A 22,651-nucleotide genomic window follows, 5' to 3' on the forward strand; every position below is an offset into this window, starting at 1 on the left:
AGCTGTTCCTACTCATTGCAGGGGTGTTGGATTAGAAGGCCTTTAAGGGTCCCTTTCACCCAAAACATTTTATGATTGGGGGGGGGGGGAAGACAACTGTCTCATTAACAAAATTGGTGTTTATTTCTGTGATGGTTTTGGCTGCAAAGGGCACCGAGCAAACCCTTCTGGGCTGACAGGAAACTAAATCCTGATTTTAGCTTCTCAGCTGGTTTTAATCAACAAGGTCTATAATTTGACTTTTTCTCCTGTCTAAGTCTACTAAAAGGACAAGACTAAAGCGTTAAATACGCACAAAAATCATCTGAGACCATCTGAACGGGCAGCATAAGAACCAGGAGCCAGAAACTGAGCTGTGACCAGTAGGGAACACACCTCGAGTTAAATCCAAGCTCTTCTCCCCAGTGTGACACAAACACTTCCAATATACACACAAGCAAAATTAAAGGCTACTCCCTACTACCAGGACATTTAAAGGAAGTAATAAATCTTTCTTTTATAAACCCAAATTATTTATTTTAAATGCCATTGAAGTAACTTACCTGTTTTCTCCCAGCAGACTCTACTACTTTTATGTTGAATACTCAAGCAAACTACACACAGATAGGTGCTGGTTTTCTTTTCCACCATTCCCTACCCCAAAGGGTGGGCAGTGCAGCCACTGTTTGATATAGGTGCATCATGCTTTATACCAATTAAAAACCCAGCCATATTTCATAGGAAGTCTTCAAGTAAGTGGAAAAGGTTCATCCATCAAGAAGGTTCTTAAATAATGAATGAGTCATAATTCTTTACAGTCAAAAGCAATTAATTTTCTGTATTGTAATCAGGAGAATAAATCTGAAAAATCCATTCTAACGGCTCTGAATCTAAAGGTAGTGTTGCAGCTGAATTTTTAATCTTAAAATACAGGAGCAACGAGGACTTCTGCTGTTTAAACATACAATCTTCTACCAAACAGAACAGCTTTACTGCATATTTAATAGGTAGAACGGGTTTTGCAAGACCACATGAGACAGCATTAGATACAGGAAATGCATTTCAAGTAGAAAGGTCCTTCCAAGATACCTCTCAACTGTACAGACACTAAAATACCTGAAATATCTTTTAAGAAGTGTACAAAATAGTCAGAAAAGCTTACTGCAAAAAGTAGTTTTATTTATGTGTTTGCAAAGAGCTGAAAATATTGAGAAGAGTGTTAATGTGGAATCCAGCTCAAATGGATTCAACAGCAACTATTCCTATTAGGATGCATTTGCTCTCTTTCCTACTAACTCCTAAATAATCCATCACGTATCCAGAACCTCTGCCTCAAAAGCCATGTGCTGTTAGCTGGGACTCTCAATTTCTGCCCTCAAATGGATTGCTTCAACCCTGACACCACTTTAGGTTTTAAATCTTTTAGAGAAAAAAAACTGTAAAATTAATAGAGCTCTTAGTAAAGCTAATAATGACACAGCCTGTAAAGAGAGAGAACATGGGAAAGGGGACAGGGACACAGATTACAAGGGAGTTTCCATCTCTAAAGACACCACACCGCAGCTAATAGGGGGAAACACACATTCCCCTGCACTGCAGCCACTCTCAGAAGCTTGTTAACAACTTCTGCTTTGAGTAAAGCAAATTTTAGCTACCCAAGCAGCCCACCTGATCCAGAAGGGAGTCACGCAGGGAACATCCTCAGCACACGCCTATCAAAGGATGTGAGCCAGGAACAAACCACTAAGTTGGGAAAACCACACAGCAGGCCCCCATTCTGCAAGCCCCCAGGTCTAACCACACACCTCGCATTTGGAGAGCACAAGATATTAAAGCATCATCTCTGATGTCCTCAGGAGAAGACAACATGCTTCAGTAAAGACATGTAAGTACTTATTGATCGTGTCTCGCCCTCAAGCGCGCCATCCCCAAATAAACACAACATCTGCTTGAAATTCTAGCTGAATAATTCAAAGGTTAAAGAATTCCTCTTCAAGCTTTCCAGATAGTCCTGAAGATGGAAATAGCTGTGTTGCTGCTTCCAGGTAGGACAGACACCTCGCTCAGCACCCGGGGAGCCGCAGGAGGCTGCAAGACTGACCAGAGCACAGGCAGCCAAGCTGGGGAACTCCTAAGGACAGCCAGAAGCTCTCTGGGTCCCAAGTGTGTATCTTCAGGGCCCAGGCCTTCAACAATCTCACAGCCACGGGGCAGGCAGGCAGAGAAAGCTTCCCTAGTTTATATTCTTCTCTATGGATGACGGGCTCAGCTCTGGAATGTCTATTAGCACCATGGCAGCTGTGGAGCCTGGAAATAACAGAGCTGTGACTACATGACAGATGCCTTTTGCCTGCAATTAGCATCCAGAAACTTCCAAAAAGGCTAAGGTTAGACATCTGATTAGGTTGAACTACAAAAAAAAAATACAGTAGGCTCTGGCAGGTACTGCATCTCCAACGTGACGCCACACTGCTGAACAGAACAGAAATAAGGTACCTCTGACAATCCCTGAGTCTACAGTGACAGGGAACTTTCAGGAAGTGTCTGTTCATCCTTTACTGAACTGCTCAATGTCCCACATGTAATGAGCTCTTGCCAGGTATTATTTCCTGCCAGAGAGTGGAGAGCAACTCTCCAGACCAGCTAAAATATGTCCATCCTTTGGATGAGGAACATCTGCTGCCCACAGTCAAACTAATCCAACACCGACAGAGCCCAATGCACAACATCACAATGGCATTCCAGGTCTTTACAGACCACTCCAAAATACCTTCAGTGCTGGCAACTGCTGGACACGCTGCAGTGCCTCTTCAAGGTTAGGATTTGCCAGCAATGTAAATATTTTTTGACAAACCTGAAACTTGGAGAAAACCCACCACTGCTCCAAATCCAAGAGGTGTTTATGGAATGAACTCAAAGCTCTTGCCCTCATGCTGCAGAGGTGTCTCTCCCCAGCAGAGACCAGGACAGCAGCCAGCACCTGACACGCAGCGAGGGTCCTGTGCCAAGAGCAGGGAGATGTTTACATGGGAGATGTGGGATGTGGAGTGCTCAGCATCCTCCTCTGAGGCAGCTGAAGCCTCTCCAGGCCCCTCCTGTGACTGAGAGCTGTCCAACATCACACCCAAATGAAGCGCTGCGGAGGCAGACACAGCCTGCAGTGCATCCCACAGATAAATCCCAGGGATATTGCCCCCTCGTGCCCACAGCTGTCTGTGGACAACAATTCACTTGACAAAGCACACCAGGGACAGTGTCCAGAGACACATGAGAAAGGTTTATACCACATTCAAGTGAGCTGATGCTACCACTCTGCAGACTGCTTGCTTCTTCTCACTGGGCTCTCTGTCACTTGAATATGTCACAGTAAAGCTGCACCATCAAGAGAGGAACTTTCTGACATCTACTTTTACTGTCCATTTATTCAAAATCAGTAGTCTTCATCAGGCAAATTAAGTGATCATCAGCTTTAAAAACCAGTTTCAATTGTTAATGCAGACCCAGTTCCACTGCAGCACATTGTTCACTGCAACTCCTCCAACTCCACCCTGGGCTGGAACAGCCAGGAACAAAACTCAGCCCTGCCTGGCCATCAGACACCCTCTGGGAGCCATGAAAATACAAGGAAACCACTCCAAAATTATGAGGTTATGCAAATAACAAAGCAACCCAACCACCCCATCCCTCTAAAACATTCATTGTGCACACATATGTGATTAATTAAAATATATACATATAAAATAGAGATGTTTCAGGTGGATTTACTGTGTAAAATATGAAATGTATGCAATCAGTGATCCCGGGGAGCTAACTGAAATCAGTATTTAAAAATGAGACACAAATCTCAAAAAAACCCCTACTGATGGTGAAGTTGAAGGGAGAAAAAAGTCTAAAGTTTCATTCTTTTTTAAATTACTCTGTGCTGTTTGCTACATTTACTTATGCAAGAGAAACGTTTTTAACTACTGACAGGACTAGGACTAAATGACAAGTCCACACACTTGATGCAGACTGTTCATAGACACAAGGTGAAAAATATGATAAAGAACATGAACAGGTTTCAGTGAGCTCAGCCAGGAAAAAAACCAAACCCACATCCTTTCTGAGTAGAAAATAGGACTTTTTCTGTGATTATTAAAACAGCTTCTACCAAAGCCAGTATACAGCCTAATTCCAACTTTGAAAAGTGGTTTGGTTATTTCCTTTTTTGTGTGCAATTCAGTTATAATCAGGAAAGGCCTGCTTTACCACTGTTATCAAAAACATTCCAGAGCCTTTGAACTAAATATTTCAAGTTAGTAACATATTTCCAGTTGCTTCACTAATATAAAAAATGCTCCAAAAATCTTATTTCCTCCTATAAGAGCTATAATTTGCAACTTCAGTCTTGCAGTCTGTTCCCTAATGTAAAAGAAAATTCAGACAAGATAGTCTTCCCCCAAATTTCATAGCATCTTTTAACCTTAGTGGCAGCTGACCAAAAGCTTCAGGACTGTTCCAGGCTAAAACCAATTCCTAATCCCTGTAACTTGCTCTAGAAATCCCAGTTGAGGGCAATGCTGGGAGCAGCTGGAAACACTGGGACTGGTTTGTAAGAATTCCCATCTTAAGAACAACCAAACGTGGCTGCCCCTGGATCCCTGGAAGTGTCCAAGGCCAGGTTGGACAGGGTTTGGAGCAACCTGGTCTAGCAGAAGATGTCCCTGCCCATGGCAGGGGGTGGAACGAGATGAGCTTTACAGTCCCTTCCAACTCAAACCAGTCTGGGATTCCATGAATCTCAGTTATGAAGTGACAGAATTCACCCCCTGCCCATGCAGGAACCCAGTTACCAACCTGGACATATAACCCCCTCCCCACCTTGTGCTCCTGCTGGAGGGGTGAGGAGAGATTTAATTCCAGGATCTTTGCAGGGAGCAGTAACTGGGCAGGTCCCTGTCAGTCCCTGAGGCAGGGGCAGCAGCAGGGACACAGGTAAGTGCAGGGGTGAGGGCTGGATTGAGCCGTTCGAGGGGTTCCCAACGTCAGCAAAGCTTTTGATACCGTCTGTCCCAGGATCCTTCCGGACCAACTGCCCAGCCCACAGCTGGATAACCGGGTCACACCATGGGTGAGCAACCGGCTCATGGGTCGGGCCCACAGGGTGACAGTGACTGGGCTGACATCAGGCTGGCACCAGCACTAGTGGGGCTCCACAGGGCTCCATCCACAGCCCAGAGCTCTCCGACAGCTTCAGTAAGCACGTGGATGTGGGAAGGGACACTGAGCAAGTGTGCCAGTCACACTGAACCACAAGGAGCCAGTGACTCCCTCAAGGGCAGAAAGGTCCTGCAGAGAGATCTGGACAAATCAGAGGGCTGGGAATCACCAACCATGGAAGTTCAACAAGGGGAAGTGCTGGATTCTGCCCCTGGGATGGGGCAACCCTGGATGGACGGACAGACTGGGGAATGAGAGGCTGGAAAGCAGTGCTGGGAAAGGGCCCTGGGGGTCCTGGTGGGTGCCAGTTGTCCCTGAGTCAGCAGTGCCCTGGCAGCCAGGAGGGCCAACCCTGTCCTGGGGCATCCAGGGAAGGGGATTGTCCGCTCTCGCTTCTGCCCTGTGGTGTGGCTCACCTCAACACTGGGGCAGTTTGGGGGGCAGCAGATGGAAGGAAGGGATTGGAGCCATTGGAGAGTCGTCCGAAAGGAGGGACATGTGAGATTGGGGAAGGGTTTGATTTGAAGGCGTGTTGGAAGGACACTGAAGGGGCACTTGTGTGTTCAGCTTGGAGGGGCAGAGGAGACTGAGGGGAGACCTCAGTGCAGTTCAACTGCCTGGGCAGGGGCAGAGGAGGGGCAGGGAGTGAGCTCCAGGAGGGTTTGGCTGATCCTCTGGGACACAGGGGGTGACTCTTGGGGATGGGCCTGTGCAGGGCCAGGGGTTGGACTGGATGATCCTTGTGGGTCCCTTCCAACTCAGCTATTCTATGATTCTGTAAGTCCTCTTTTCAACGATGGCGAAATCAAACCTTTAAAATTACTGTCTAGTGCTATCAATATATTATTTCTTGAGGGGAAAAAGTGTTATTGTAACAGCAGACAGTAATTTTTTTACTATTATTTGCACCTGTGATGTGGGGGAGGCGAGGGAAGGGATGAAGAGAGATGGTTGTTGGGTCTGAAAAACAACAGATTCTCAAACATTTTGTACTACTTTTGTGTATCACTACCAGGTAACAGAGCTACCACTGTTCTCTTAAGGTTTATTCTTATATCTAAAAGAAGGCAATAGCATAGGTTTTATGATATACAGCACAAAGACTCTATACCTCTGCAACACACATCCATGACTGAAGTAAAAATATCTATTCATACAGATAAGTAATGGGAGGAAAGTGCCAGGGTGCCAAGAAAGTCATCCTGCAACAACATAGATCTTTTCCTTAAGAGCTCAAAAGAAAACCCAAATTGGCAATAATACATCATATGCTAAACCCAAGTTTTCATGGAACTGACATTCCCCAGTTTCCATTAAATCGTGATGCTGGGGTGAAGTTGGAACCCCACAAGCCAGACTTGGACCCAGTGTTAACAAAGCTAATGTACCTGAAACCTTGTGCAAAACAGAAGCAGTTTATGTTTCTTATTCCCCTGACCATGTTTCCCAGTTGAGCTCAGGTTGAAGGGTTCTGACTTGCCCTGGCTCAGTGTGCCTGGGTCCCCTGCTTCGAGCAGCACTTCCCCCTGTGATGGAAGTGCCTCAGCAACAGATGGGAGGCAGAAGAGTGTCTGAGCTCTATTTCACACAGCTCCAGATGTAAAGAGGTTATTTTGCAGTGAGTCTGGCATCCTGCTCCTCCTGGAGTGTGCAAATCTGTCCTCCTCCTGCCTCCCTCCCCTGAGGTGCAGGCAGGTGCAGGAGTTGGGGCTCAGAGTCCAGCGCCCCATCCAGGCTGTCCTGCTGTGCCTCCCCACACCAAGGGCTGGCCGGGCACGTGTCCCCTCCAGGGTCACTCTGCACCACAGCCCCCACCCCACCCAGAAAGGAGCAAAACCTCTGTGGTGGGAAAACAGTAGGACAGCACCATCAGCCTCCACAGGCCCTAGAGATGGATGGATCAGGACTACATTTTAAAAAGCTACGTTTTAAACCTACACTGTTTCTCCACACAGCACCCAGGTTCAAATTTGAAAAGGTTCTTCCCCCAGAGGCTGGTTGGGCACTGCCCAGGCTCCCCAGGGCAGTGGGCACAGCCCCAAGGCTGCCAGAGCTCCAAGAGGGTTTGGTTGATCCTCTGGGGCACAGGGGGTGACTCTTGGGGATGGGCCTGTGCAGGGCCAGGGGTTGGACTGGATGATCCTTGTGGGTCCCTTTCACCCCAGCCTGTTCTGTGCTCCTGTGACTGTTCTGCAGGGGAGGCCTGATCCAGGCTGTGACTGACAACCAGGAGCTGGAGAAGGGCAGCCCAATATTTTGTCAACACTTACAGCTGTTTCCTCCCAAGTGATTTTGTTGAGTGACGACTAGTTAGGCTTGGCTACAGGTCAATTCATCTCACTTTCAGCATGGCTGGGTAGATGGGAGCAGCAGGATGGATGGGGGAATGTCCCAGAATACCAAATCAGAGGGACAAACCACTTCTGCAGGAGCCACCAGAGAGCTGCTGGGGCTGGTGGATAATTCACTACTGGAGACACCTTTACAGGCCTGGGTTTTGGGGTTGATGTTAATTAGTAACCTTTTCTAACAAATATCTCGTGTTTTTCCTCTGTAAATTACATGAACTAATAGATGTACCTAGAAACATGAAAAGCAGGCTGAAGTTTACACCTGTAGTAATTGTAAAAGCCTTGAGATATTGTAGTTTATCATATTTTACACGTGTGTGAAAGACTTTAGAAATAGAACAACTGAAATTGGAACAACACAGACCCCTGCAAAACTCAAATTAAAACCAGTGAGCCAAGACAGCATATGCCCTTTCCAAGAGGAAGAGAATGCATTATAAATCTGGGAATAAAGCCACCTAACTCCTGGCAAGACAGCTTGGAGAAACAGATAATAAACCAATCCTACCAATACAGTCACAAGACATTAAAAGTTTGAATTAATGTATCCTTTATTCATTATTAGAAATATAAATAGCTTTAATTTGCAACAGATTTTTAAGTACTTCCTTTAGGAGGGGATTCAGCAGCCTTGACCTGCAATACAGCAACAAAGAAACCAGGTATCAAGTTGCCCTTGATGGGAAGCAATAGGCATTAAAAACCAGAAACAGCATCAAAAACTGACTAAGAACCTCAAGCCTCACCAGCACCAAGAACAGCAGTACCTCCTCTCCATCATAAAATGGCCTGGGTTGGAAGGGACCTTAAAGATCATCCAAGTCCCACCCCCTGCCATGGGCAGGGACACCTTCCACTNCTAAATCTTAACTGAATGTCTAAAATATATGCTTAAAATACATAAAACCTGACAAATTACTTCATCAGTTTCTGCACAGGACCAATTACAACAGTGGAATCATTGTAAATTATATGAAAGTTAAAAAGACGCACAATTTTGTTAATAATTTGTTCAAAATAATATTTAAAAAATCAAGACTTTCATGGGACCAATTACGTTATGCAACTGTTATGCAAAACATCTTCCTAAAGACACCAATGAAATTCATTAATTGATTTTCACGTTTGCATAGAACTTAACATTTAAGAAAATATTTTCATTTAATTAAGCTCTTCACCACTGAAAGATGTTAATGTAATCTTAATGATCTAGTGGTGAAATTGGAAAAGAAGTGCTAACTCTGCTTTAGAATCACAGAATCATAGAATTATAGAATGGTTTGAATTGGAAGGGAACCTTGAAGATCATCTTGTTCCATCCCCTGCCATGGGCAGGGACACCTTCCACTAGCCCAGGTTGCTCCAAGCCCCGTCCAACCTGGCCTTGGACACTTCCAGGGATCCAGGGGCARCCACAGCTTCTCTGGGCAACCTGTGCCAGGGCCTCACCACCCTTATAGTAAAGAATTTCTTCCTAATATCTAATCTAAACCTACTCTCTTTCAATTTGAAGCCATTCCCCCTTGTCCTGTCACTCCAGGCCCTTATAAATTGTCTCTCTTCATCTTTCTTGCAGGCTCCTTCAGGCACTGGAAGGCCACAATCAGGTCACCCCAAAGCTTCTCTTCTCCAGGCTGAACAATCCCAACTCTCCCAGCCTTTCCCCACAGCAGAGCTGCTCCATCCCTCTGACCATCTTGGGGCCTCCTCTGGACTCTCTCCAGCAGCTCCATGTCCTCCCTGTGCTGTTCCCCAGGGCTGGAGCAGCTCTGCAGGTGGAGCATCTGTGGAGGCAAGTGAAGGTCCTGAGAAGACAAAACAGCTTGGAAGCCTGGCTGCCCAGGAGGGGGATGGTTCTGAGTGCACTAAAGGAAGCCAACAACCTCATTCTCATCATCTCCACTTACCCAAAGCAAGTGACTCACCGGGGCACTGTGTGAGATTAAAAAGCACTGAGAACATGGCATGTGTAACTTCATTTCTTACAGAGGCATCACCAAGCCATTATTTACTAAGCTAACTAATTAGGCAGCCACCCTTGCAGATAATAAGAATGCATTAAAGTATTTAAAATTCCAGCACAAGCCTGACACATACAAAGTGGTTGCCCTTCTTCAAAAGAAAACGAATGTCAAAGGAAATAAACCATTTAGGAACAGTCAGCACATCTGAGGTGGAATGGGAAGGTGGCATCACCTAATTGTTCAGGAAAAGGAAGGGAAGGAAAGCAAAGCAGAGCACTATGGGATGCAGAGGCATTTAAGATTTTTATTGTATTAGTCTCTAATTGTTAAGAAATCATTAGATAGATGATTTAAATTAGCATTAGATAGATAATAAAGTAACAGCTACCCAAAACAAATAGAAGTAATCTACAGAACTGCAAAATCTGGCACGGAAAAACAGGGAAATTGAAGGTACTTAAACTGAGAGTAATCTGAAAAACCCAGCTGGTTAAACTCAGAAATAAGCTGTAACTGAATATACACTTCACTGCAGTCTAGCACTGAAAGCACCCTTCCCTTTACACAGGCACTGCTCCACAAGTGGGTAATAAAACCAAAGCCATAGAGCAAGTTTACAAAACACACAGAGTAATTAATTCACTGGAAATAACACCAGGAATACTCCCAGGGGATACAAGTGCCCTGTGTACTTGATGTAGTTGTGCTCTCTAAAAAAACACTTCCTAAAGTCCAGCTGAGGGTACCCATAATTTGGGAGGGAGTGAGGGGACACGTTTCCTCAGCACTACAAGAACTGGCTGGGGATAAAAATTTAGAGGCAGTTTGGAGAATTCAGCACCTGTCACCAAACAGCCAGTTTTACTGTCTCTGTGAATAAGCCTTCACACGAGTACATGAGGAGTACCAGGACATGAAGATTTGCTTAATTATCACCTTGTTCACTACACACATGTTCCTCACAGGATCTCCCCACTTACTGCTCCCACAGCTGAGTCCCTGGGTATCTGCATATCCAGGAGCAGCCTGTCAGGGTGAGGAAAGCTGTGTGACAACAGTGGGAGATCAGCAGGAGCCCACAACACCCAGGTGAGCCTGGGCAGCCACCTCACCTGCAGCTACCAGAGAGCCCACCCTCACAACCCCAGAACATCACCTGCTGTATTTATTTGTGAAGACCTTGCCTTCCTCAGCTAAGAGGTCCCACAGGAGCCAACGTGCCCATCATGCAGGCCATCAGCTCCAAAGGAGTCAACTGCTCAGGTATGAGGCAGAAGGGCTTTTAGCTTCTTTCTCCTCAGTTATTTCTGCATTAACTTCTTGTTTTCTTGGCTTTTTTCAGTCCAGTGACCTCTAGAATTGGGATTCTTTGACTCCTGGAGAGATGCCCAAAAACTCATTCTGCCTCTAAGGAAATTCACAATTTGGCATTTAAGGGGAACAGTATCAAGTGATATGGCTGCAGTCTTATTTTGTGCTTGACATCAGAGCTCTTGAGTCACCTTCTTCCACCAAAATGACTCAATAAAGACAGTCCTCAAAGGAGAGCTTCAAAGGCACAGCAGGGGAGAGCAAGCCAGCCCCACATTACCCACTTCTCCCTTCACAATCCAAGGAGCTGAGTGGTGAGGTGGGGGGATACACAAACCCTTTGGAAAGAGAGAAATGAAGTTGAAGCCACAGATGCAGAAGCCACCTGGGCAATACCACATGGCCAGTTGCTCAACCTCTACACAAGCAGAATTAATTGCATTAATTCTGGGGTTTAGTCAAGAGGTTTTGAACAAAATTAATGCATACTTAAAAGCAGTGCAGAGTATTGGGTTAAAAAACATGGGGACAGCATGGAAATGGAGGTATCTGACTTAGGAACATTCACAGCTGCAATTCAGCTGCTGGGAAGCCTCCATCCAAACCTTGCAACACAAGACACAGGACAAACTCTATGTGCTACAAACAAGTCCCAGGGTTTCCTACTCAGGAAACAGTTTTTTTTAAAGCATCATATGCCAGTGTTGCAAGTCATAAGTTAATATCAGAAAAGAAACTTCAAAATAGAGCAAAGTCTCAAGCACATAATGAGATGGGTGTCTTGAAGAAACTGCTGGATGATACTTCAGGATCTACAGTATTCCTTAATATTTCTGTGTGTATTTTAATTTTGAGAGATATTATGCAACTACATTCATATAAAGACAACATGAAAAGAAATTTAACAGTATCAGAATTATTTGAAGTCTTGAATAGTTTAGGATAGTCAGTGTCCCCACACCCCCAAACTGTCCCTATGTCTCACAGACAAATCTTCATCTGTCACTGTATTAAAAAAAATCCAAAAATGGGAGGGAAAGGGTGCCTGCCTCACTTGCAGTGAGAACCTTAGTCCGAAATTCAATCAAAGGCAACAAAAAGTGTCTTTTTTCTTTAAAGCGATCCATCTTTTAAATACAAGGTCAAAATAAATTCCCTAAAACCAGCAGCAGAAAAGCAAGCTAGAAGGACACTCTGGAGGAGACCTGAAGCAGAAAGGGCTGGGTGGCCAGAAACCCCCACCCAAGGGCACCTGAGCCTTGTTGAGCTGATCTGAGGGTCTGCAAACACCCAGACTGACCTGTCCTGCACCCCCAGGAACTGCTGCTCATCTCTCTCCAGTTACTCCACTGCACATTCCCTCATCATCCATGTTTCCTTTGCCCCACACATACTTCACTCTCAAGATATCACACCTACAAAGCTGAACCACTTCTAAACCTAGAACCTTCTGTTTTCAGAGCCTTCCCCCCCCCCCAAAGAGCTACCAGGCTTCATTTCCCCAGATCTTCCTGCAGGTTTCATACAGTAACTGATAACATCAATTCAAGTTATCATATTCAGTAAAGCACAGCTGACAGCACCTCAGGCACACTGAAGGGATTCTGAGCTGAAAAGAAATGTGCTTTTTCTGGCCACATATGGCAGCAGCAGAGCACCCAAAGAAAGGCAAAAACCTTGTTTCCTGAGAGTCAGAGGTTAACATGAAAGCCAAAAATCCACGAGCAGCTGCACATGGCACAACATTTGTGTTCAACCTGACACACAGATGATTAAAAAAAACCACACCCTCCACTTGTGAAAGGCACAGATATTTTGTGAAAGCAAGCTCAGAACCATCTGACTTTTCTTCTTCACTGCCTTCTGCCAATTTTGCACATGCCTTGGTTTTTCCCTTGTGGCCTGATGCTGAGGGAAAACTTTTTTAGTTGGCACTGAGAAAAATGCACCTTTTAGCCCAGCTTTGCCAGGCAGCTCCTGGCCTGACAGTCTGTGGTTTGCTGTTGTGATTGTAAAGAAACCACTTTTCTAGAATGCCTGTTCAGCAAGAATAATTTTTGAGTATACAGTCTCCGAAGTCATAAAGTCAATGTTTTCATAGAGCTGGAGCAGAAGGTTTTTAACTCTGGCATACACAAGCTGGCTCTGCTGTTTGTCCTCTACCTCCTGTCCCTCCTGTTAAAGGAACATGCCCCAGTGCCAAAGTTCTCTCCTCTATTTCAACAGCTTTCCAAGATACAGCTTAACTCTCATCCTTTCCTCAGACATGAGAAAGATTAAGTCACTCTTCTGCCTCTATTTAAATTCCAGAGGGCTGCCACTACTTGGATAAGCCACAAATGCTAATTATTCTATATTGATCCTGTTGACTTTCTGGGACAAAGAAGGTCTAAAGCTCCAGGACACACTATGAGCGTTACAGAACATCAGCTTTTTTACACAGGATAAACCAAGTTAAGCAAGAGCACAGTCTAGACAATAAATCCACATCCAGAACAGAATATCCAGGTTTCCATCAAGACCTCTAACACCTGTGGTACGGTCTGTAAAAAAGATGAAGTGGTACCAGACACTCATAGGGACAGAACTGTCCTCATTCTCTCCCTTCATTATCTGCTGAATTCCATCTTGCAGATGGACAGGAACTACATCCAGAGTTTTTATTAGATCAAGGCAAAAGAGAAAAGGGGAAGTTCAGGACTTGAGATGCAAGTATTTTGTTACAATACAAGAGCCATGGTATTCCAGCTTTGTAATAATTCCATCATCCCTCTCCTCCGACAAGAGGAATTTAAAAGCCCAGTTGTGTGTGTAATACTTCTGCACACTGAGAGCATGATCCTGCTAGAGGCTAAAAGACTGTTTATCCACAGATCAGCAGACACTGCAAATGTACATGCTCCATTCCATCCCTACTCCTTGATTTTGACTTTGAGAGACTACTCAAGTATCACCAAATGGAGTTTCATTACGGGTGACTATATATTTAATCTTACATGGGCAGATAAAGTTCAAATATTTTCCTACAAAACAGTACAGTTCAAACGAATTAAGTCATAACCCACAAAATGTTAAAGCAGAATCAGTGCATAGCATTAGAGCATATTTATGCAAAATGATTTACAGCTCAACGGGAGTAAAACACTGCTAGATGCCAACCACCACATCACAAACAAGTGTGTACACATTATTTCAGGTCTTCTTTCCACCATCTTAAATGTTATTTCATCAACATAAGAATTAGAAAGGTCTGGATTCATAAGGTAATATGAGAAGATTAGATATGTGTTACATGTGCTAACATTAGAGATGGATATATGTCTAACAAGAAAGGAACAACCTGAAGTTTCACCAGTATAAAACTAAAGGGGTAGGGGAGGAAAGGAGGGATCAAGTAGGTTGGAAACCTTCACTGCCACTACAGGTATTCACAGGATTCAATTCCCACATGTAGAGACAGCATTAGAGTTCAGTTCTCCTGCACACATGGCTGCAGTGAGCACTGTAAGTGAGAGCAGCAACCTTCCTCCTTTTACATATATTAAGAGTCTACAACAAAAGTGCTGCAAAGCATAGAAAGGCTGCAAGGGTGAGTTCTGCTGTACAAGGCAGCTCAGACTAAGTCCCAACTACTGTCAAATCTATTCAGCTCAACAGAGTTCTCTCTAGCAGTTCTGCACCAAGCGAGCAGCAAAGGCTGAAGGCAGTGAGTGGATGGAGAGCAGCAATAATTTAAGATTTCAATAGACTGCTAAGCTCATGCTAGAACCAGACCTGAGGTGAATGGTGGGCTTTTCTAGGTTTCTTTCAGGAGGCACTAAGCCAGCCATAAGCTTCTTTAAACAGTGCATTCTCACTGCAGACACAAAAACTGTTTTGGGCCTGAAACAGTGTCCAGGACTTCCAAGCTGTGCCACTGACATCAATGTCCTGGCAGCCTCAGCAGAGTCTGACACGTACCCCCACCCATGGCAAACAACTGGAGCCCACATGTGCTGCCCTCCCCCCATCCAGGGCCAAGTATCCCTTGTTTGGCATCTCTAAACCAGCGATCTCCCACGCACATGCAGGGTAACCACCGGAATGACAGGGAGCTCCGAAGAGCTTTAAAATCCAGAGCTCACAAGGCTCTCAAATCTATTTCCATAGGCCGCTGTATTGCTCTCAAAGAAGTAAAAGTTGCCAGAATGCCTCCTGAAAACACACCCCACACTAAGTCCCAGAGCAGGAAGGTGCTGGGTGAACAACCTGGAAGCTCTTTTCTGTGGCCCAAAAATGCCCGACTGACGCAGTGAGAAATTCTCATCATCTTCATCAGGCTTCACTTCAAGGATGCTGAATTATTTACTCTGTGGCAGCCTGTAAGCATTAAACTTAAAACCTCTATCACTTCAGAAGTGTTCTGTTTTTAAAAGCAGCAGCTTTGTCAAACTGATAATGTCTATGGAAATTAGAGCCCAGCATAACAGCACGGCTCTCTACTGAGCAGCAAAGTCCATGACAGGAAAACCCATCCAGGCTTTCAAACCACGTCCATCACATCAGCATTCAGGCATCTTAAACTGACAAACAATATTAAAAAGGAAAGTGTAGATTATCTCAAGGCAGAATTTTTATCAGCATCTTTATCATCAACACAGATCACTGTGCCATTTTAATTCACATCTATTTCCACAGAAACAGATGCTTTCATTAGAAGGGCTGTGCAAGAGCCCTTTCAGTATATAGATACTTGCTATAAATGATCTTTACCGTCATGTGAAAATTCACATGTGTTCCTTTCCAAGCTTGGATCCTTGATGGGCACAGAAAGCTGTGGATCAACATTATTAATAGGCAAGTTTATAATGAAAACACATCTCCATTCCGTAAATTGCAAGTGCGTCAGGAGTAGAAATAACCTTTGCTGGTAGTTCTGAAGACAAATGATTTCTCCCAGCAGATATTGAATAGATAAGCCAGGCACTTTGCTGCCCAATCACTTTCAAGCATCAGAGATGCTCAAAGAAGCTCAGGGAAGAAAAACAAAACAGTGCAATTAAGATCGAGGAAACAGCACTTGTTTGGAGCAGTACATTTCCGTAAGAGCACTGAACACAGACACAAGGGTGCAAAACAAGCATTTAGCAAGCTATGAGTTCACCAAGCCTAAAACCAGAAGTGCTGAGACCTCCCTTCAGACACCCCGAGATCCAAACCATGCTGGCCTGCAAGAGTTCCTGAGGCAGCCTGGGCTTCAACCACCTTCAAAGTTGTGCCATACCAGTGTAAGTTCAATTAAAATCTAACACTAAAAGAAGTACAACCCACACTCCCAAACAGATCCAGCTGTGGTACTCAACCACTTGAGGTCAAAGAGAAGATGGAAACTGGGAGGGGAAAAAAACCCCCAAACCATCCTGAAATGATGTGTGCCTGGAATGCCTGCTCTGAAACCAGCTCCCAATGGCTTTTCTCCATTTGCTGCCAAGCACCTCTAATGCAATCCAGACAGTCAAGGACACAGTCAGAATGTTAATATGAAAGCATTAAGATTCCCATTGAAATGGGACCTGTCAAGCTACTTTATGTAACGTGATTTATCGTTTCCAAATGTAGTAACAAGGGATTTTATTGTACAAGAGCATGTGGTACACTACAGGGCTCCAGGTTCGCATTCTCTACTAGCCAAACTACAACTCCTGACAACATTTATGCTGTACATGGCCCAGTTACTGGTGTGTGTATGAAAAGGGTTGCTGTATGCATTAGAAATTCATGGGGTGCAGAACAGACAGCGTGAGAGCTCTCTGCATGTCCCTGTGCACATGAGGCAGGGCAGGACACCTCCGACCGCTGCTCCGGATGGCTCGTGGAGAGGAGCCCACCCGTCCCCACCCCGCAGGGCTCTCACATCAGGCAATAAAAACAGACTGGCAAAAGCTTAAGGAAGTTTTTATTTCCAGTCTTACGTGTCAATCAGGTAACTGATGTCTTCTGCAAGCTCAAGGCACACTGAGAGCAGACTGGGAACTGCTGGTTACGTTTTGAGAGCACGGCCTGCGCTTCCTTACCCTACTAAACCCCAAAAACCAACTTCAAAGCCCAGCCCCAACCCACCATTCTCCTGGGTTTACCATGTGTGACACAGCTGACATCGAGGCAAGCTGCCCAAGTCCTGCCCTAATAACACCCCCAGAGAGCTACAGTAGAGACAATGTACCTGTCATGACTTGAAGTTTGTGGATTTGTGTCAGTGGACACATTTTCTTACCTCTCTGTTCTACATACCAGCTTCTCAGAAACACAGAAATATTTCAGCTGTCAGCCCACTGTTCTTTTTTTATGCATTTGCTTTCAGTACCTCAGATATCCATGTATATTCATTGCAGTTATGTTAACTTAGAGGCAGAGCTGAGTAGCACAGTACAGAAAAGCAGAGACGGTGAGTGTACCTGCTCTGCACTGGGAGAGGAATTGCACCAGCTGCCAGTGCAAAGGCAAAGTGGGATAAATTGGTAGTAGTATCTAAAAATACACTGCTTGATACTTTCTATTTGGGGCAAACTGCAACCAGTCAACATGTACCCCCACACAAGATCATAGAGTTAGACACAAAAAACTGTCTCCATTGTATTTTCTTGTATTTCCTATTAACTTCTTCATTGGTGCACTGTTAATATTGACATTACTCAATTAGATGCTTTACTCTGTCCTCTTGGCCTACCTAAGTCTGGAATTGATGTCCAACTAAACTCAAATATGCTTTGACACTTTTTCATTTAATTAATAAAATACACACCAAGAATGCCTGACTGCCACAGATCACACAGAGATCTAGATCTGGCCATCTGTGAGTTATATTACAAACTTAGCTACAACTGATGTGGTCAACTTACTGCATTCTGGGCAGTTGATCCCAGAACTAAGACCTTGGACTACTCTGCTTTTACAGCACTAGTCAGAAACAGTAATGAATTCTTTTAGGCCTTCCCCTTCTTCCAAATGCAAATAAACATCCATGTTTGCTATTTCAATCCAGGAGGGATCTGCAATGCAAGTTTAAAAAGGAAAACTATTTTCTGTTGGAATTGTGAGAAGTGAGCAAAATCTATAAAGGAAAACAGCTCCCCCTGGTGAAGTGCAAGAGGAGGGGGGAAAGCTATAGAATCAGATGCCACAATTAAGAGATGAACAGATGGCATTTTAAGGAATGTGGCTTATAAACCAAGGGGTTGGGCCATCAAGTGGTCGATGATGCTCAGTGGACATTGGTAATGAAAGCCCATCTCAATACCCACAGAAACAGCCTCCTGCCACCACGGCTCAGAAGCTAAATCCTTCTGAGGGCAGCTGTTCATGGAGCTCCCTCCGTGCTCAGCAGCTGTCAGTGTTAGGCATCATTAGCTCAGGGCTACACAACAAAACCAGAAATCAAAACACTGCCCAAATTCTGAACAGCCAAGGCAGCTCTGGTCCCTAAACCTCAACGTAAGTGTGAAGATCCAAACAAGGCCCAGAAGGAGATGGCGGAATGTGACCACATCAGCATTTTGGCTTACATGAGCCACACTTCTGAAACTCATCTCCCAGTCACTGTCATGTCACTTGCTGCAATTCTCATCCCAGAACTTTCCTGGGCCACATGAGCTGGATTTTCCACGTGGATCTACACAAGGAGACAGCCACTACCACACCAGATGCTGACTAGTCCACAGGACTTGGCTAAATAATAATAACGAGGACACAGTCAAAGCTGAGAGGAGGTGTTGAGTATCTCGTTTATGGCAAGATCTAATTAAACTAAGACACTTCATTCTGGGGAAGCTAAGACAAAAATGTCTCCTACATGCTATGGCTCTAAAACAACATTAAGTGGCATAGAAAAATATGGGCAAGGAGTAGCTGCTCAGGGTCTTTTCCTAACTGAGACGAAGGAAACATCCAACAGAAGGGGCACAAGGTTGTTCTGCTTGAAAACAAAAGCTGTTTCTTCACACAGCACCCATTTAAGCAGAACCCCATGTCAAGGAAGATTATGGATGCTGTAAGTTTATAAGGGTTCAGAAAGAAACTACAGGGAAAAGTCCATCAAGAGCCATTAAATGCAGTCAGCAATGCCAGCTCTGGAAGTGCCTGAGCTGCAGAATGCCAGCACTTGGGGGACACTTGGGGTAAGTAAAACTACACACCTCCCTTGTTCCTGTCCTTTTGCTTGCAGGATCCACTACTGACCACTGTCATGACAGGATACTGGCCTTGATGTACCAAATTTAGTTGGACTGCTCTTGAAAAGGGTAGAATAGGTGTGTTAGGTGGGAAATGAAATAACAGACACCAATCTAAGAAAAAGGGGATTCAAACTTCTGTAACAAACTACTGAAGAAGCAAATCTTGCCCTTGCACAATCACAGAATTCATCACCATGCCAGCAGATGCCAAGAGATCCTACAATTCAGTTTATTACCAAAAACTGTTATTTAGCTAAAGCTTTGCCACACACCGTAACACAGCTTCCAACGCTTGCAGACTTACAGATCCTCAAGGACAGGAACACAAACAGTTAAAGTCTGGCTCCAAAACATTAAACTGAGTTATAAGCTATCTAGGAAACAGTCTTGTTATTGCCAGAGATCTGAAAGAAAACCCAAAAGCTAGAGGAAGTCACTAAAAGAGAAGGCATTAAAAACTAAAGGGGAATCTGCCTCAAGGCATTCCTGTGCTTCTGCCTTTCCAGTGTACTCCTCATCCAATCCTCCCTCTGAATTTTTACACTTGGCCAATAAATACCTCTTACTCTAGCACTTGGATAGGATTTATGATGCACAGCAAGTGCTGTGCAATTAACAGATTTAATGCCCAATTCACTTCCTCCTTCAAAGGGAGACTGGAGCAAAGCATCCCAGGAGCTGTGGGTATATCACACATACACATGAAATGACATTTCCTCTGCCACTACTCTAAGTCAGCACATCCCTACTCTTCCTGTAGATGTATCACATCATTTTCACTGCTTAGATTCCCAACTATTAGTCATTCTTTAGCTTAATCATGGAGGGGTTTACAGTATGGATTTTTACACACCATCCCACATTTCCACCATAATTTATCAATTGCTTTTTCCACTCCATTTCACTGAATTTCTAATCTCATTTCCCCAACTACACTGTCTACAATCATAACATAGCAGTGACTTTAAAAAATTCAGCATGCTCCACTAATTTCACAATGTGTTAAAGGAGATAACGGAGGGAATACATTCTTTAACTTGGTATCAGAGACAAGAGCACATGGCTGAGGAGGAGGACAGGCATTTCTGGGAGAGGAAGTCACAGCTCTGCACTCTCACATGGGTATTGACCAACTTTCAATGAGACAAATGCCACCAACTCTTACATGGAAGACCGAGCATTTACCTCTTCCACATGTTCAATTAGCCTTTGGTGGCTGCTCCATTCTCAGTCATGCTGACAGGGCTCCATCCAAACCAGCAGCACGTTTGTTTGAGGGATTTTTGCTGATGCTTCTTCACAGACTAATAAAACACCCTGCTCACTGGAGTTTAGAATGGCACAACCTCGTGCTTTGTTTCCCAGCTGCACTCTGAAGTTCTACAAAGTGTCAGTGCTGAGCACAAGCTACTTTCACAAGCAATTAAGAGAGACTACACGAATTACCTTGCTCAGCCCGCAGGCTACATCAGACTTGCATCAGTTTTGTTCAATTACTTTGTCCTTGTCTTTGGTAAACAGAAATCCTTGTTTTCCTTTCTCTCTACCACACACTGCATCTGTTCTCCAAATTCTACCACCCCAAACCACATGTGGCAGCCTTTGGACCAGTTTTACTCTGCACTGAAGTCATTTTTTCCAAAAGATTTGAAGTTAAGGTACTTAACACATTGAGGTTCCTAAATAAGTCCTACTGTCTAAAAAAGGTATCTCTGAACTTTCACCTCAAACATGTTCAAAAGCATAAATAAGACTCCCATTAACATTTCTTCAGACAATTTTACCTGCCACAGTTCTACAAGTCATATAGTTTGCTTAAGTTGTTGCTATTTTTGCAACTTTATTTCCAAAATCAGCTTTAACAGTATTCAAGTTTAATGACCAGATATAGTGCCAATCATGATATCCCGAGCCACCTCTCAACACAGCAAGTTACTCAGATGAAAACTTGCTGGGACAAGAGCAAAGGAGCACTGGAGGGGAAGAAAGTCTGATATTATATCATGATGCCTTCAGATGCAGAAGCTCATCCATGTGATATGATACTTACTCCAACCACAGAAACACTCCCAGGCTTCCAGTACTGTGTGTGCACATTCAGTGCCTAAACACTGGAAAAGAACTGCTCAGAGCCCAATATTTATACCAAACTGCTCTCAGGATTCTTCACTAAATATTTGACTTCATACATCACCTCTACTCAAACTGAGTAGTGACAATAACTAACTTGATTCTGACAATTTATGCCTTTAGCTAAAAAGATGACACAGTTAAACTTTCCAAGAGTCAACAGAAGCAAAGTACTACTTTTTGCATAAGCCCTGTTACTTTACGTAAACCAAGGTGGAAAAACAGACTAATTCCACTGAATTCCTATAAAAACCAACATTAACAGTCATGAAATAAAAGCAGTGCCAAAGGGTTAACACTTGATGATGATAACAGTTGCTTGGAAGATTAGAGATCAATTTTAAGATAAGTATCATTGATGATTTAAGTAAGTTTCATCCTGCCTCAAGACAAACCTTCTGGGACTATTCTTTACCTTTCAAACTCTGTTTGGACCAGAACAAACCAGCTTTGAGACACACAGCTTCGATTCCACATTTTCGCTTGTCATATGGAGTTAAAGCCCACCCAAAGGAAGCCACCAGAGCCGGAGACACTCACGTTGCCCATGTACTCGGAGAGCAGGTCCTGCAAGGCCTGTCGCACCGCGTTACACTCGGCCACGATGCGCTCCCGCCGGTCATCACGTGTGCAGGATGAGTCAGCCATCAGCGCCGCGCCGCTAATGATGCTCTCCAGGCGCTCTTCCAGGGACGGCCTGAAACGCTCCTCGCTGAAGGTCGATGGATCCACAATAATTTGTTTCTAGGAAAAGAAAGGTTCTGCAAAATCAGTGATCGGACCAAGCAGCAAGCTACTGAGAAGTCACCAACACAACCAACACTTAGAGCAACACCCTGATCAGGCATTTAAAGGCAAACGACACTATTTTGGCACTGAGGAGGATTTTCATGAGTAGTTTTGTAAAATTACTAAGAGGTTCCCCAGCAGATTACATCGTCAGTCATTTCTTGTGCTGCTTTGACAGCTAAACAAATCTTGGCCACAGGAAGCCTCGTTACATGAATGGCAAAAATCGAACGTGCCAGCACAAATAAGGTTCAAAGTACAGAACTCTTCCTAACTACATGTCAATCCAGACATGCCTTCACTAGTTAACTTGTCAGATATAATTATCCCATCATGAACAAGAAAACAAACATCCAAAATTAGCCCTGTATATGGTGCTCCATTGTCCTACTTTGTCCAGTCTTCCTTCTCTTTGCTGTTAGGCAGGTAAATACAACTCTATTCTCAAAAATTCCCCAGGAAAATATCAACACAAAGGTTTCAAACAGCACAGAAATCAATTTCTTCATGACGGAAAATTATCACAGTTTTATCTTGCCAGACTATTCATAAGCATACCAAGAGATTTAAGGCTGAAACAGCAGCACTGATGTATCTGCTCTCAAGGGGCCAACACACCACCCAGGGAAGTTGCCCAGGAAGCAGCTGTGCAGGATTTACCACCTTTGAGTACTTGCCTGTCATTTATTTCAACAGGTCTCTAATTTCTTAAAGAAAA

The 22,651-nt window shown here is 44.2% G+C and overlaps 1 protein-coding gene across 1 annotated transcript in view; it reads right to left on the reverse strand.

Annotated features, from left to right (window-relative positions):
* CTNNA1 (catenin alpha 1) overlaps window positions 1-22,651 on the reverse strand; it is a 112,469-nt gene that overhangs the window by 66,452 nt on the left and 23,366 nt on the right. Inside the window, exon 7 of the mRNA XM_008930908.4 lies at window positions 21,685-21,888. Coding sequence (XP_008929156.1) covers window positions 21,685-21,888 — 204 coding nt within the window. The remainder of the gene's footprint in view (window positions 1-21,684; window positions 21,889-22,651) is intronic.

This window comes from Manacus vitellinus, unplaced genomic scaffold (genome assembly GCF_001715985.3).
Source record: "Manacus vitellinus isolate BGI_N305 unplaced genomic scaffold, ASM171598v3 scaffold_25_pilon, whole genome shotgun sequence".
NCBI lineage: Eukaryota > Metazoa > Chordata > Aves > Passeriformes > Pipridae > Manacus > Manacus vitellinus.